Source organism: Synchytrium microbalum (assembly GCF_006535985.1).
Source record: "Synchytrium microbalum strain JEL517 chromosome Unknown SmJEL517_scf0053, whole genome shotgun sequence".
Lineage (NCBI taxonomy): Eukaryota > Fungi > Chytridiomycota > Chytridiomycetes > Synchytriales > Synchytriaceae > Synchytrium > Synchytrium microbalum.
This window is the reverse complement of record NW_022158402.1, coordinates 105,355-121,178: the sequence shown is the minus strand read 5'-3', so window position 1 is coordinate 121,178 and position 15,824 is coordinate 105,355. Positions and strand designations below refer to the sequence as shown.

Sequence of the window (15,824 nt, the reverse complement as noted above, 5' to 3'; positions counted from 1 at the left end):
CATTTTATGTGAATAATGTTCTGCAAATGGAAAAAGTCATGCAACAAATGTTGTTTATAAAAGAAACAAGTCTATATTTCCAATATTATAGTCGTTACTCTGTCACTCCCAAGCCTCGTTTTATCTTTGTGAAGATGGAGCTCTTTGTTGCAGACTCTGTATTATCAGTTTTTGAAGAATCGGGACTCGTACTTTCGTTCTTTGTGCTTGAGCTCGACGATGCCGTTGATGAAGGGTTTGACGATTTACTACTCGACGATGACGTTGACGACGACGATGATGATTCTGGTGGATCAGACGAACCAAAAGCAGTTGCTATGAGACGACGTTGTGCATCCGTCAATGTCTTTGGTATTCCTATTTTAAATGTAATCCATTCATCACCTCTAGCTCCATCTGGCCTACCAACTCGTACCACTCCCTTCTTCGTCAAGACTTTCTTCTCATCTGGCTGCAGGCCCGGTGGAAGGTTCATTTCTATGTCACCATCGATAGTGGGTACAGTCACTTTGCCTCCGAGTAGAGCGACAGATAAGGGAATATTTACGGTGGTGAGAATATCGGATCCATCTCGTTTGAATTGTGGATGGGGTGTTACAATCAACTGTACATACAGGTCTCCAGGAGGACCGTCACTTTCTATTGGTGCGTGACCCTGTCGAGCCAGTCGCACCTTCATGCCGTGGTCCACGCCTGCGTTTTTTGAAAGCGTTAGTCTCTAATTCGAGGGTATGAAATTTGCGACAAAAATATATTAAATCCTCATCATGACTCGTCGAACAGAAGCGGAATACTGACAGACAAGAGCATACCTGCTGGAATATTTACTTGAACAGTTCTCGATTCCTGAACGACCCCCTTTCCAGAGCATTTACGACACCGAGCAGAGTTGGGTACATAGCTTCCACTTCCACCACACGTCGAGCAAGTAGTAGCCATTCGGAATGCTCCCTGCACAAATACATTTGACCCTGTTCCACCACAAGTCTCGCATGTTCTCTTCTTTTGCCCAGGCCTCAGACCTGATCCGGTACATTCCCCACACTTCATTATAGATGTATATGATAATGGTTTGGAAGCACCTTTAGCAGCCTCCATAAATGAGACCGACATGCTTTCTGTTATGTCATCACCGATTTGACTGGCTGAAGCAGATCCATAGCCAAAGCCGAATGGATTGGTTTGCCTTCGTCCTCCAGATCCACCAAACCCTCGAAATAGTTGCTCGAATAAATCCTCTTGGCTGAATGCGCCTGATCCTCCTGGAAATCCACCTGGAAAGCCTCCACCCTGGAAACCTTCTGCTCCAGTTGGACCTTGTTGAGTACCTAGATGTAATTCGAATTGTTCATTGGACGATTTTCAATAATTGCTTGGGTGAATTGTTTGAATCGGTATTATAAACCCACCACTATAGCCAAATTGATCATACGCAGCTCTTTTCTGGTCATCCGATAGCATTTCGTAAGCTTCTTGGATTTCTACAAACTTTTCCTTTGCAGAAGCTTCCTTGTTTGTGTCTGGATGGTATTGTTTGGCAGCCTGATAGTAGGCCTTTTTGATATCTGAAGCGGAGGCAGATTTATTTACACCTAATATATCGTATGCGTCTCGTTTGGCAGCACGTCTCATCACTAGCGAAAATGAAAACTTCAGTTGAGGCCATTGCGAAAGAAGACACGTTGAAACACAGTCTAGTTACCCGTAGAGTGAAAACATCTCTGTAAAGAATGGAAACTGGTGTCAGAAGATGGTACGAGCATAAAATGGCGACTTCTCCTTACCTTTTGTTGTTGTTTGGGGCTAGGCAATCCGAAAGATGTTTTTAGAAGACCTTTTTTTTTGAAAGATGTCAGTCTATTGCACAGAGATCAAGGCCGAAAACAACACGGCAAAAGACAATAATGCATTTAAATGCTATTGAATCTGAAGAGAACATCAACACACCGTGTTGGATGGGCCTCGAATGTCTTGATGGAGCTTGGATGCAACAAGCTCTTGTTATCTTCACAGAGGACATCCCACGCTGAGCATCGAGAATAGCCATGATGGGCTCAGAGAGAGACCTTGTGGTCTTGCTACTCCACCTCATTTCTCGTGTGGCTGGTTGGGTAGATCGATCGCAAACAACGAGGATTTACAAAAGAGAGTTTAATGTATGCAAAAAATGAGAATATTGTGCCAAATCTACATTATACGTGTATGTACTATATCTTGTCATCTGAGAAGAGAGATTGAGGAATAAGCGCTTGATTCAGATCCAAGCAAGATAACAACCACACTCAAAATCAACCCAATCTTCTACAAGGATCAATGGCATCAGCAGCACACGAACTCACCATGAAATACCCAAGCCGTGTCTTTCGGGCTCGTGTTTTTGACCCTGAAAACATATGTCGAATTGTCTGGAGGTCGCTCCTAGTAAGTTGTATAATTTAGCAAGGCGCTTTCTGATTCTTCAATATATGGACATATAAGTCTGGTAACATAATTCGACAATGGACGGTATTGAACTTGCCTTCTTCTTTGCTGAGCTCAACATTGAAAGTATCGACAAACAAACTGACGATATCGTCAAAGCTGGGCTCCATTGATCATACAGGATCGAGAGGCATATGTGTCCATTGCTATATATATCTAGAGTGAATGTATGTTAGCAAGGCAGAGGCATATTAGGTCTGCAATTACTCACGAGGATGAATCGGGACGTTCTCAATGAATATGACCTATTCAAGCGAGCGACAGCGTCAAAAAGACGGAATTCGATACATTTTATGCAATATGTCGTCAATAATAACCTACTTCTGGCGATTCCAATGGGTAATTTGCACCAAACTTGAACTACAGGAGGACAAAGTAGTTCAGCACTCACACAACCGTCGTAAGCCTTGAGGCAAGAAGTGGAATTACTTGTAACTTGAAGACTTCTCCTTGATAGACTGATCCTCCCGTGCCCTCTAGTATGATCTTCCACCTTTCAGAACCAAAACATGTCAATCTCGCTTAATGCACAAATGTTCTAAACTCCATTGCAACATACACTCTCAAGTCGTCATCTGCACTGGCAATCCGTATTCCTGCTGGTGGATTTGCCTGCAGATCTCGCAGCTCTTTCGTAAGCCGCTTAGTGAATATGTTTGACCTGAAAATGATGGTTGTGTTTTGAGCAATGAGTTTCGATTGGCGAAATGGATTTAAACAGTGAGAACCGTCTTCTGCTATAATACGTACATACTGGCGTGGCTCTATCGACGGACTGCTCGTCCCTCTGAAAAGCTGCCTTAGGAGATACGGTAAACTAGGAAAGGGCAAATCCACGCGACAACCAGACAAATATGATACTTTGTACTCTAAATGCAATTCTATTAATATTTCCAACAACTGTAATTATAATCTTTTTATCTTCTATTAGCCCGTCCAAAGAGGCCAGTCAAGGCTGCGACTATTTTGCCAAATCCGTGCCGCTCTAGCGGCGGTGCTTCCTTATCGCTGACAGCTACGCTCGGTTCCGGTGCGGTCTCTACTTCTACTATAGTCTCTGACGAATCGCGTATAGCCGGTGTATACTCAAGTGCTCCTCCAGCGACTTCGTTCTTGGCAACAGAGTCCTGAATATCGTGAATAACACGCTTTGATCGCGTGGCGGATCTCGGTGCTCTTGGAGGGCGGCGTTGTTGACTTAGATAAGGGCTAGGGAGTTGTGTGATGGGGGAATATTGGATTACCACAGTTTGTGCCGACTGATTTTGGGATGGTCTTCTCCTTATAGGTATCGAAGCTCTTTGATCGTCAAATCGTCGATTGCACCTATGTAGAAAGAAAATATTCAGATTTCCATTTCTGTCTGTTCAAGCATCGCAGACTTGCCTGGTGGTCTCAATTTCAATAGACGTGGTTTCATCCGTTTGAGATGTAGTAGTAGTGGTTCGAAAAGTCTCTATACTGACGATGCTCACAGTTCTGAAAATGACATTGTCTGAAAACCTTGCATTTCTCGGTGCTGCCATTCCTTCTGGAGAGATTTTTCGGTGTTGTCTTCTGGACGCGTCCTTTGGAGTTCTCCGTCGACTTCCATTTGTACCGATGCTCCCTTTGCTTCTCGAGCTCGTTATGCTTTCTCGAGTTGAGCTTGAGATACTGTTTTGACGACGCAACGCACAGATCTCATCCCATTTCTTGTTTATGAGTTCCAGACGACGTGAATTGTTAACATTGTGAGAATGGTTGAGATTATTCAGGTAAAGATCGTGTCCAGAAGGTAGTTGTAGAGTGAGCTCGAAAGGGGAAGATGATTTGTTTTGTAGATTATCTCGTGAAGACAGGGTAGATGATGAATTTGGCAGAGATTGCTTCGACAAGCGTACGGGAGCCGGCGGTGGAAAGACGCCAGTTTCAAAGGGGGAGATAATAGGATGAAAAATTGGTTCGTGTCTGCTTCTACGGTGAGTGCCCCTCATGAGACAAAAGACACGATCACAAGATAGAAGAGAGGGAGATTAATAGCCAAATAGTTCAAAAGATTGCTTGCATCAGCACGAAAAAGCACGAGCTGTAAGAGCCAGAAATATTTTCCGAGTTTACGTCATCATCCACGAATAGCACAACTCGCACAATCAGCAACACTCAAAACTAACTGTAACTAACCGCCACCAGCCCATTCTAACGCAATAGCCATGTCCAAAGTATTCACTGTCGCTGAAGTTGCTGCTCACAACAAGGTATCCTGTCTCTGTTGTGCTAAAGAGAAGGAAAGATATCTTACCCACTGAAACATAGGAAACCGATGCCTTCATCATTATCGACGGCAACGTCTACAACGTAACCAGCTTCTCTGACGAACACCCTGGAGGCAAGAAGGTCTTGCTCCGTGTCGCTGGTATGTACAGTTCGAATTTTCAAAACGAGCATTGGAGAAAAAAAAATCTGTTGGAGAACACCGACTGCCATTACCAAACTTGTCGTATCTTTCGAACCAATATGCATTGTCCCTGTTCTCGCCTCGCCATAATAACCCGATTCCTGTCGCTTCTTATAGGAAAGGACGCTTCAAAGCAGGTGTGTAAATCAACAGTTTGCCAAAATATTCTTCATGGGATGAAGCGCGGGGTGCTTGAATTCGAAATCAGTGTCTGCGACTTATCGCTGAGGGATGAGCAAGTGATGATTTATGTTGTTGGATGGACGTTCTGAAAAACTGTTTACGTGGTGGCACACACCTGTTTTGTGTAAAGGAGCATCTGGAGCATGTCCTCAAATGGACAATTCGGGCAATCCAACCCATTTCATGGCTGTCTTTGTTGTACTCGTCTAATTGAATCAACCCTTGGAACCTATCGTTCAAAAACTTCTTGCTCACGTCACGCCTCTTCTTATCTAGTTCCACAACTTCCACAAGGCCGAAAAGGTCCTCAAGGAATATGGAGACAAGTTGAGAGTCGGCAAGCTCGGTGGTGCTAAACTCTAAACGCTTTTTAATGACTGTCGCCTTAAATCGTCGTCTCTATTTTGTGTCTCTGCTCAAACCTAGAATTTAATCTACACTTCTAAGATATGCTCAAGGTCTCGAGATGCGACGAATGTCGAGTTCGAATTGTGTTCTTCCGTAATGCTTGAGAGCAAAGGCTAAGATTCCAATATTCACGATCATCCAATTCACCCAGTACGCTGATCGCCCCCGCCCAGGGCGAGCGATTTTACATGATACACTCATTATCTGTTCCAATAATGCATCACGGTTGGAGCCGAACCACACAGTTTTCTCCCTATCTTCTGATTGGGACAACCTTATTAGGGTCTAATTGTTTGAAAACCACAACTTTGCAATTTTCTGATCATTTTCGAGACGTGTTTCGACGAGACACGGCCAACAAGCGAGACACGGCCAATAATGGGTTGTGCTGTCTCTGTCGAGAGTTTGGAAGCTGCAAAAAGGGATAAGGAAATCAATGATATAATCGAACGCTCCAAAGGTAAATTCACATTCCCAGCTTTTGAAAAAAGGTCTTTGAAAAATCTGAAGTATGCTAATTATGACACTTTCTATTACCTATCTCATAAACCCTATTTCTCTGAAATTATGACTACTACTATCATCGCTACCTATTGCATACCAAAAGAGCAGAAAAAACGTGAAGCTAAAGTGCTGCTTCTGGGTGCCGGAGAGGCTGGCAAAACGACTGTGCTGAAACAAATGGTAATTTTGCCTCCTCATTCTACCAGCGATCGCTTATTACCCATCTGGGGTTTTCATCCCTTGCCCAAAAATATTCAAACACGTTTTCATTTAGCGACTGCTGCATACTCGGAATGGTGAACCAACATTCGGAGACACAGAAAGAAAGCAATTAAAGGTAGGTGCATACCATTCCTCCAAATTTTTATATCGCTTCCTGACATAACATTTCGTCTCAACTAGCGTGTCATTGCCGACAACATGATTGCAAACATGGTATGGTTTTCATACGTGATTACTACAGTAAATACATAAATTGAACGAATTCACCATTCCTAGCTCAACATTTGTGATGCTATGGAGAAACTGTCGATAGAATACGGAAGTGAAGAATGTAAACCCCACAGAACAACACTGGCCGAATCCGTACAGAAAGGAGAAGGCCTCACCCCCACCATAGTGCAAGTAATCAAATCTCTGTGGAAGGATACTGGCGTACAAATCTGTTACTCTCGTTCTAACGAATACCAATTACATGACTCTGCGAAATAGTGAGTCAACGTTCTTTCAAACATGATTATAATCGCTTGATAATTCGAACGATGAGACTAACCAAATTTCTTTCTCATAATAGCTTTTTTGATGCGCTGGACCGTGTCTCACCAACTTCATTTATACCCACCGACCAAGATGTTCTTCAATGTCGTATAAAGACAACTGGTATACAAGGTGAGGACTTCGTTTGCGTCATATTAATTGAATCGTTCGCAATTGGGGCTGCAGACAACCTTTGTTTGCTTTGAAGTCTTTGAACTCTCGTACATATCATGGGTAGCAAAGAACGAAGCAATAAACAGAACTCCTCTACACGAAAGAAGCTGGAGTGACTATTCTTTATCAATTACTCACGACATTCTTTTTACTATCAAGAACTGGTATTCGAAGAAGAAAACCTGACACTAAAAGTAATTGATGTTGGTGGTCAACGATCTGAGAGGCGGAAGTGGGTTTCCTGTTTCGAAGGAGTTACAGCCACTATATTTTTGGCTGCAGTATCAGAATACGATCAAGTGTTGCAAGAGGATGAAACACGGGTATGTGGTTGGCTAGATGTATTGGCATGTGCTCCAACAAACAATCCTCGCCGATTCAGCAGTGTTGAGCAATGTTTTTCACGCTAACAGCACACATCATCCACATTAACACCAAATGATGACCATAATAGAACCGAGTTCTGGAGGCCATAACTTTGTTCGATCAAATCATAAACAGTCGGTGGTTTTTGACCAGCCACGTCATTCTCTTCCTCAATAAGGTTGACTTGCTAGAGGCAAAGTACAATGACAAGGGAAATGATTCCATAGCAGTATATTGGCCCGACTACAAAGGTAAGCTATTCATATGACTGGAACTGTTGACGACCAGTTTGACTCATCTCCTTTCGTATTAGGAACAACGATTGAAGCTGCAATGACTTACTTCAAGACTAAATTTGTGGAAGTCAATCGCAATGAGAACAAAATGGTCAGTGTCGATCGTGGTTGAACATATGTCTAGGGTTCTCGATAGCTTTGGGATTCAGATATTTTGACCCAAGGATTGACATGCATTTTGATATAGGTCTATCCACATTTCACGTGCGCCACAGATCAGAAGTCCATTGCAGTAGTCATCGAGTCAGTCAAGTTCATGTTGATGAGGAATATTTTTGCTCAGATTGGTCTCGTGTAATTATATTAAGCCTAAGATGGGAAAGAACACAGTGATTAATACGTATATTCACTCGTTTTTCGCGTCGCGAAATGTCGCCGTGTTGAAAAACGTGCCATTGCCTTCTTTCTGACACGTTCCAGAACTAGAGAGCAAGATGGAATCGGAACTTGCTGCCTCGATAAGCGACCTGCCTGATGAGATCTTCGAGCCGCCGACTAATAAGGAAGAGGAAGTCGTCGACCATCACTTTGTCGCGTTTGCCGAACCAGTCCAAGATCCTTCGCAGATATTTGAAGATTCAAACAAGTCAATACCAGAGCATGAAGTGCCGCCAATACCTTTATCTCCAGCGTGAGTCCTTGTGTACATTCACGTCGGCGGAAGATCATTCTGCTTTCCGATTCTTCGTTGCTCGGTGGAGGTCTTGAACATTGGACGGCATTGCTCAATCGCTGACATGCTTGTTAAACTAGATCTATTCCAGCCGCTATTCTGAAAAAGGCGATATCTTCTATCAGGTACTTCAATTGCACACCCTCTGATCAATTCTCAAGGGCAGGGTGGATCAGTCGACCATACTAACCGCAACTCGTTCCTAGTCTGCGGTCGAAACCAAGACGGACAGTTCTTGTCGGGGTGGATTCTTCCAAATATTCAGACGCAGCTTTTGATTTCTGTGTTCGCCAAGTTGCTCATGATGGAGATGAGGTATTGCCGTGTGCTGGTCGTTGTTTGCAATCAAATTCATGACATTTTTTTAGATTATTGTGGCTCATATGGTAACAACTAAACCTCATGGGTCGTATTTGCTGATCGACACGGGAGATGTTGCGGAAGATCACATGAAAAGCGCTCTGGTTGACGTGGCTGAAGCTATACGCAATCATTTCGCTATGAGGCTCGCGACAATGATCCCACACCCAAGAGTCACGTTGAGAGTTGAGGTGCGAAATGGCAGGAGTCCTAAAGAGGATCTTTGTCAACTGGTAAGTCTTCGGCCAGCGAAGTCCAAACGGTGATCTTCGAACTCAAAATTGCAGTCACACAGTCATCCACACAAATTGCAGTCACGAGAGAGATCAATGGATCAATGCTTATACATTTATCTGTAGGCGGCTGATTTTGGTGCCGAATGCCTCGTAGTTGGCCATGCAGGCAGTGGTACTCTCAAAAGGTAACGTTGACAGAAATGAGATTGATAACAAACGTGGTTTAGACGCTAATACTCCTCTATATAGTCTGTTGATGGGGAGCGTGTCGAATTACGTGGTAAATCACGCCCCTTGCCCAGTATTCGTTGCCCGACGTGCTCAATAAGATTCATTAGTTCATATTTATTACAAACATGCAATACAGACGACTAGTAGAAAACAGAATCTTTTAGTTTCTAATTGATGCACGACGCGGCGTGGTCTTGCAACTTACAAAGATCCTTGAAATCCGGCTTGAAATCTCAACTTTCAACACATTGAAGCCTTTTGACACAGTTGTTTGGATTCGACGACAAGAAGCCAGACGTACAGTATAGGTATTCGCAAGAATTTACTTCCATGGAAATATGTAACTCATCCCCTTCTGCTCAATAGTTGGCAATCAATTGACACACTCTATCCCTGTTTTTTGCCAAAATAACGAAACTCGATTGTGTGCTTGAATGGCCTATAATAGTCAGCCTGGAAGAGGCCCGTTATTTTATACAGCCGCCCAGCAACAGCAACAGCAGCAGCTGCAACAGTCAACTAGCAGACAGGGCTCACTGCAGCAGAATCCATCATCAAGTTATGGCGATGGGAGCGTCTCAATGGCAGACTTCCCTGCACTGGCAAATAACTCACTCAGGGATCATCCATCTGGAAATCCATCTGTAATGTCCTTCTCATCCATCGCTGCTGCCAGCAGCACACCATTTTATAGTACTCCCATAAACAGACGAGACATGGTCGATGTAAATGGTATTGACGACTTTCCAGCTCTCACTCCTAGCAATCCTACTGGTAGATCGACGTTAGGAGACATGGCTTTTGGAATGCCTGTGCGGCGAGACGGCCCTCCTGGAATCAATAGTATAGTAAACATGAACGCCCCTAGGAACATGAATACTATGAACTCGGCAAGAACTGGTAGATCAGACGACTCAAGCTTTTTTAATGGTGTGCTGAGAGGTGGAGCGAGTGCTAGTGTTGGTGGATCTATGAACAACACTTCAATGAATGGTACCATGAACGCCAATGGTCCAAGTCTACCTAACGACCTCTCTGGATCAACAATCCCGCCGGGAAAGAGACCACCATTTGGCTTATCTAGCCCGGATTATTCTAGAGCTCCCTTCTCGCTAACACCAGCAACTCCAGCGTCTGCAAAGGCGTCCGATTTTGTATTTTCCAACGTACCCGCTGGTACATCGTCAACGCCTGTAGTACCATCGTCCCAGATATCCAACAATAGTATACAGACCACGTCGAATGTATCTCCGGCCTCTCTAAGCTCGAATGTAAGTTTTTGCAGCTTTATTATGTGGATGTGAAAGGGTTTGAAGTACGAATTCCTCTTGGACGGTCGGTGTGGGCCTTCGAAAATAATGTAGTATTTGGTCGGGCCATTTTCTGAGTGTGTTAGACGCCACCAGTCTGAAGCTTGCATCGGGGTTGCTTATTCTAATATTTGAATGAGGGATCTCAAATTCATGGAGGCTTCCGACGAGCACAGGCTCTATCAGGAAAATTATTTTTCCATACTGATTCTGCTCTACTTATTTAGGGTAATCCACCGAATCCAACAGTGAGATTTGGGGTTCTAGGATTGTTGGACGTCATTCGGATGACTGATAGAGATCTAAATATGCTAGCCTTGGGTCAGGACGTGACAAGTCTAGGATTGAGTCTGTCGTCAGCCGATAATTTATATTCAACCTTCATGTCACCGTTTTCCGAAACACCATCTCTCGGTGCCGAGCCACAATTCCACCTGCCACCGTGTTATAATCTACCACAGCCGCCACCGCCATCTATATCGAAAATAAGTTCCTTCTCTGACGAAACTTTATTTTACGTATTCTACGCACTCCCGAGAGATGCTGCACAAGAAGCAGCGGCTCAGGAGCTCTACAACAGAAATTGGAGATACCATAAAGAGTTTCGGCTTTGGCTTACAAAAGAGCCCGGTAGTGAGGTACTGCAGAAAGGGGCAGGCTTTGAAAGAGGTATATACGTATTCTTTGACCCTCAACAAGGGGCAAGAGTGAAGAAGGAATGCTTCCTGTATTACGACCAGCTAGAGGAGCGAGGTCCGGTAGGTGGATCCGTTAATAAGGTATCTGCTGGGGTTATTGGCTCTGGAGGTAGTGCGGTAGTTGGTGCTAATAGTGCTACATCCATTGGTGGTAATAATGTTAGTAATTCCAATTCGAGTACAGAAGCAGGGTTTGGTCCTTCTCGTGTATTGGATTTCGGCGGCACCTTTGTAAAGGACTCTTTGCCTCCAGGATTTAACAGTGGGACCGCCGCTGGAAACAGTTTATGGCGTTGACTGTTGTTGGTATATAGTAGTTATTGGTATTAAAACAACCTTACGTATATACACGTCGTGGAAACAAAACTCGTTTTTGTTATGTACGAACGATTGTTTTGCAGGATGCTCTCAGTGTTCTTCTGCGCTTGGGTTCACTGTTGCTGTGATTCTTTCAAATTTCAGAACTTGTTGATCTCTGACAACACTACTACGCAACTGCTTTACGCTACCATCACCAATAAAACACGGTTCAGGTAAAAGCACAGGATTACTGTCCAAATGGGCGTGACGGCCGTCTAAATTTTTTCTTTACTTGTATTCTACAAGAGACCCGTCTCAGCTCAATATTTACAGAATATGTTTTCGTCTAAATCCCTTCAGCGAGGCACTTCTGAGCTAAGACAATAAGGTTTCGACGGGCTTTGGTAGAATTGACCTTCTGTTGGTGTAAAGAGCTGCATTTACAATTTCTGATGTAAGACTCGATAGCCTAGTGGAGTATGTAGAGAAATGAGGTTCAGAATAGTATCCCTGGTTGTCGTGGCGCGTGGGAGCTAATTGATTGACTGACATACCACTGTTTTTGATGTTCTGAGAGCTGAGGAGCATCATCTGTGGCTGATGAAGTGATAGCCTTGATGGAATCAAATTCTTGTTGAATGTTTGCTTGAAATTTGTTGAATGGCTCTCCGACCAAGTTGAGACATTGCTAAAAGTGGATCGGCTTGATGATTTTAGTCAACAGCCTTCTTCACCCTTATTGAACACAATTCTAAAGAAATAGAAGCAACTCGGCTTCATTTTGCGATGTCACTCACGTAGAGAAGTGCGAGTTGGTGGGCAATGTACTTGTGGTTTTGCAAATTAACATCGACGTGAAGTTGAAGAGCCATAGCCACCATTTGGTTTAGTTGATTGACTTGATAGAGATAATCTAGTCAACGGAGAATTAAACCCTCCATTCACACATTCATCGAGAGACGAAGGTTGGTTTCTCTGTACGTACTGCGAATGTCGACTCGTTCTGCAGTGTTTTCTGGTAGACCTAGCCGCCTGGCCGACTTTGGAAACACATTCACCAGCTGTTCTTGGACCAAAAAGTCCTACAGAAGTCGGCTTCGTGGGTATGGGCAATCGTGTGAAGCCGAAATAATAATAATATTCACGATCACGTACCAACAGTCGAAAGTTGTGTTGCAAGGCAAGGCGAGATAATTCATCAATGGTAGCAGCGGCCTGTACTTCATCCTATTTTTCTTTTGAATGAGCTCGAGGTTGTATTTCTCAAAGATTTAAATGGGCAAATGTACTTGATCATAGTTCAGGTATCCTTGCCGTGTAAGGATCATTTCCAGCTTTGAAAGCAATACAAGAAGATCTAAATTTTGCTTCTTCCGTAAGGCAGCTGTAGGGATCAGGGAGTCATGGATGTACACTTGAACTAGGATGTTTTGGGAATTCAGTTACAGTTATAGAGAATGAGGAATCAGTCTGAGATTTGCATACCTGATCCATATGCTGAAGTATGCAAGTCCGGAATCGTGTAAAGAGGTATACTTGATTGCATCTCTCGGGCTTGTCAGCAGGAAACGTGAAAGGAAGAGTCCACTTACAGACTTTTGCATGGCAATATTCAAAATGCGGTTGCGATTTTGCTGTAAATTCCATTTCAGCGGACCAGCGTACGCGTCTACCTAAGTCTGCCACTAAGAATTGAGCTGAATCATGCATTTTATTGAGATTTAGCGGGGAATTTTTTTTGGCTCATTTAGTGAGCCTCACTTGTCCTCCTGGCCTCAGAATTTCTGTAAAGGCCACGGATCGGTAGCTCAGTGGGTACGTTCTACACATGCTCGGAACTCATCACAGGATTATCATTAATCCTACCTCTTCATCGTTAATAGCAGAGCGAGCGCCTGCAGTAATGCCAAGTCAGCGCTAGGTCATGAGTTCAAATCTCATTCGGTCCTATTACTTTTTGCGCAACTCATCCACAGCGTCACCGCCTATTATCTGCCCTGTGCGAAAACTCACTCAATTAAGTCAGTTTACAGTTCACGTATATACCGAATGCGCTCGCATAATCTGGATCCGTATGTAAGATCATCAAACAGCAAAAACTCATTTGCCCGAAACCAGCCAAATAACGCTATGAATGTGCTAGTATACTCTACCGGAACAAGAAAAACCGCTATAGATCATATCTTACGAGCTTTGAAGGAAAACCTATCAGCTTCATACGATGTCAAGGTAGTAGATGCAAAAACTGTTCAGACTGAACCTTGGGAGCCATCCACAGCTCTACTTGTAGTCGCTGGAGACAGAGATCTACCATTTATCAAGGCATTGCAAGGCCTTGAAGGTACTACTAGGATCCGACGATATGTAGAATCTGGTGGTAGATATCTGGGCATTTGCGCTGGGTCGTATCTTGCTAGCGAAAAAGTGGAATTCGAGCTTGGAAGGCAGGGATACCAGGTCATCGGTGAGGGGGACTTGAAATTCTATACGGGAATAGCACGAGGATCGGTATACGATGGCTTCGTTTATAATTCTGAGATGGGTGCTAGAGTTGCCAACGTCAAGCTGGATCCCTCTGTAACTCTGTCATCACCAACAGCAGAGCCTAGTATTGCCATGTTTCATAATGGAGGACCATATTTTGTATTGGCTGAGGGTGTTGACGGTGTGGATGTAGTGCCTGAACATAATCGAGTCCTAGCGTGGTATGATGACCAGTCACACAAATCTACTTCGAGGAAACTACCAGCAATCGTATCGTGCATGGTTGGACGTGGTCAAGCAGTCTTATCAGGTCCGCATTTCGAATACAGCGTATCTGCCATAAAGTCACCATATTCAGACGCATCTGAACAATCTCGACGAGAATTGGTTCGATATATACTAGGGACAGAGCTAGGTCTACACCTTGACGAGTTGAAGCCGACGGCACAAGGACATGATGATGCGTCTGCAGGCCCCCCACTGTCTGAGTTACATGTTTGTTTCGGACCTGGAAACACCCGGAAGACTCAGACACTCGCAAACAGCGTCACCGATGCTCTCATTGGTGAATCATCCATGAAAATCCTCGAAGATGATGTAAATGTATTCAACATATATAAAAATTCGGCTTCTGCACCACAAAACAGTAAACGTGGAGAAGAAGCTAAAATATCACTGAACGTATCTCTACATGATGCTGGAGACTATCCTGTGCCTTCCGACACTCCACGATTCAATCTACCTAAGTACTACGACCTGTTGGCTATAGCACAAGGTGATGCAGAAAAGAAGGGTCTTGCATTGGAAGCCGAGCTGATGTTTGGATCTACTGTCATGTATGCGGAAGTCGTCACTTCAACCCAGACAATGCTCGACAAGTGAGTTGTTTATTACCGCGGTGGGTGGATTTGCAAAAATGGTGTCGCTTATTCCCTGAATTTGCCTTTTAGGAACTTTAAATTCTCAAAGGGTTTGCCAAGTGGATTGGCCGCCATAGCGTCTCATCAAAACGCTGGAAGAGGTGGGAAGCTGTTACTTATCTCTGGCATACATCCACTGAACAAAATCACCGTACGCTTACAGGTCGAGGAGGAAATGCTTGGATTTCCTCTAAAGGGTGCTTGCATCTCTCATTGAAAGTGGAACATCGTGATGAGTCGTCAGTCATATTCATAGGATATCTGATGGCTCTGGCTGCAGTGGATGCAATCAAATCCAATCCTGGTTACGAAGTGAGCAAACCAATATAGACAATATGCCACATTTTCTAACAAATCGTCAACTTTAGAATCTTCCAATTCATTTGAAATGGCCAAATGATATATATGCACAGCTTAAACCTGGTCCCGATGGATTGAAAAAGATTGGCGGTGTACTAGTCACCTCCTTCTACGACGATGGGGTGTTTTCCTTGGTGATCGGATGTGGTGTCAATGTCGCAAATCCACCACCAATAACATCTCTCAATGAACTCATTCAAGCCTACAATGCTACCATGAGTCTGCGACTTCCTGAAATGACTTTGGAAGGAGTCTTGGCTCAGCTCTTGACTACTTTTGAATGCTACTATCGTGAGATGGAGGAAGCTGGAAAGGATACGAAAAAATGGAAGTTCGCCTTTGAGCCCTTTTTGCCTCGCTATTACAATGTTTGGCTTCACAGGTAATCGTTCTTTCGTGTTTAACGGTCAAACTGTGGTTGTCTTACCAATCATTCTTGTACATTGCAGCAATGTTCCAGTCGTCTTGGAGGACCACAAAAATGCCCAAGCTACCATCGTTGGCATTGATCCCTCCGGCTTCTTGAAATGTGTTGGTGAAAACGATGCGGAGTATTTATTACAACCTGATGGCAATTCATTTGATATGATGAAAGGAATGATTGCTCGCAAAAAGTAGCACGCAAATGTCTAGCTTTATTATATAGA

The 15,824-nt window shown here is 43.8% G+C and overlaps 7 protein-coding genes across 7 annotated transcripts; 4 read left to right on the top strand and 3 right to left on the bottom strand.

Moving 5' to 3' along the window:
* Positions 1 to 94: 94 nt before the first annotated feature.
* Positions 95 to 1,632, bottom strand: SmJEL517_g05621 (uncharacterized protein; the record flags this gene model as incomplete). The annotated part of the gene is made up of 3 exons (XM_031171547.1): positions 95 to 693; positions 813 to 1,328; positions 1,410 to 1,632. The coding sequence occupies 3 exons, from the start codon at positions 1,630 to 1,632 to the stop codon at positions 95 to 97; spliced, it is 1,338 nt and encodes a 445-aa protein (XP_031022499.1).
* A 703-nt stretch (positions 1,633 to 2,335) lies between these two features.
* On the bottom strand, positions 2,336 to 2,591 carry SmJEL517_g05620 (uncharacterized protein; the record flags this gene model as incomplete). The annotated part of the gene is made up of 2 exons (XM_031171546.1): positions 2,336 to 2,418; positions 2,519 to 2,591. 2 exons carry the CDS (start codon positions 2,589 to 2,591, stop codon positions 2,336 to 2,338), a joined length of 156 nt encoding a protein of 51 aa, XP_031022498.1.
* A 3,296-nt stretch (positions 2,592 to 5,887) lies between these two features.
* Positions 5,888 to 7,717, top strand: SmJEL517_g05619 (uncharacterized protein; the record flags this gene model as incomplete). The annotated part of the gene is made up of 8 exons (XM_031171545.1): positions 5,888 to 6,193; positions 6,288 to 6,350; positions 6,416 to 6,448; positions 6,512 to 6,723; positions 6,807 to 6,901; positions 7,103 to 7,266; positions 7,488 to 7,560; positions 7,623 to 7,717. The coding sequence occupies 8 exons, from the start codon at positions 5,888 to 5,890 to the stop codon at positions 7,715 to 7,717; spliced, it is 1,041 nt and encodes a 346-aa protein (XP_031022478.1).
* Positions 7,718 to 8,039: 322 nt separating this feature from the next.
* SmJEL517_g05618 (uncharacterized protein) lies at positions 8,040 to 9,202 on the top strand (the record flags this gene model as incomplete). Its single annotated transcript, XM_031171544.1, has 6 exons — positions 8,040 to 8,236; positions 8,359 to 8,403; positions 8,485 to 8,593; positions 8,647 to 8,871; positions 8,998 to 9,059; positions 9,124 to 9,202. The coding sequence occupies 6 exons, from the start codon at positions 8,040 to 8,042 to the stop codon at positions 9,200 to 9,202; spliced, it is 717 nt and encodes a 238-aa protein (XP_031022479.1).
* A 337-nt stretch (positions 9,203 to 9,539) lies between these two features.
* SmJEL517_g05617 (uncharacterized protein) lies at positions 9,540 to 11,410 on the top strand (the record flags this gene model as incomplete). The annotated part of the gene is made up of 2 exons (XM_031171543.1): positions 9,540 to 10,376; positions 10,643 to 11,410. The coding sequence occupies 2 exons, from the start codon at positions 9,540 to 9,542 to the stop codon at positions 11,408 to 11,410; spliced, it is 1,605 nt and encodes a 534-aa protein (XP_031022476.1).
* Positions 11,411 to 11,788: 378 nt separating this feature from the next.
* SmJEL517_g05616 (uncharacterized protein) lies at positions 11,789 to 12,959 on the bottom strand (the record flags this gene model as incomplete). Its single annotated transcript, XM_031171542.1, has 7 exons — positions 11,789 to 11,882; positions 11,968 to 12,101; positions 12,211 to 12,326; positions 12,399 to 12,495; positions 12,569 to 12,640; positions 12,703 to 12,833; positions 12,899 to 12,959. The coding sequence occupies 7 exons, from the start codon at positions 12,957 to 12,959 to the stop codon at positions 11,789 to 11,791; spliced, it is 705 nt and encodes a 234-aa protein (XP_031022477.1).
* Positions 12,960 to 13,543: 584 nt separating this feature from the next.
* On the top strand, positions 13,544 to 15,795 carry LIP2 (lipoyl(octanoyl) transferase; the record flags this gene model as incomplete). Its single annotated transcript, XM_031171541.1, has 5 exons — positions 13,544 to 14,775; positions 14,848 to 14,918; positions 14,981 to 15,129; positions 15,186 to 15,559; positions 15,627 to 15,795. 5 exons carry the CDS (start codon positions 13,544 to 13,546, stop codon positions 15,793 to 15,795), a joined length of 1,995 nt encoding a protein of 664 aa, XP_031022474.1.
* Between the last annotated feature and the right edge of the window lie 29 nt (positions 15,796 to 15,824).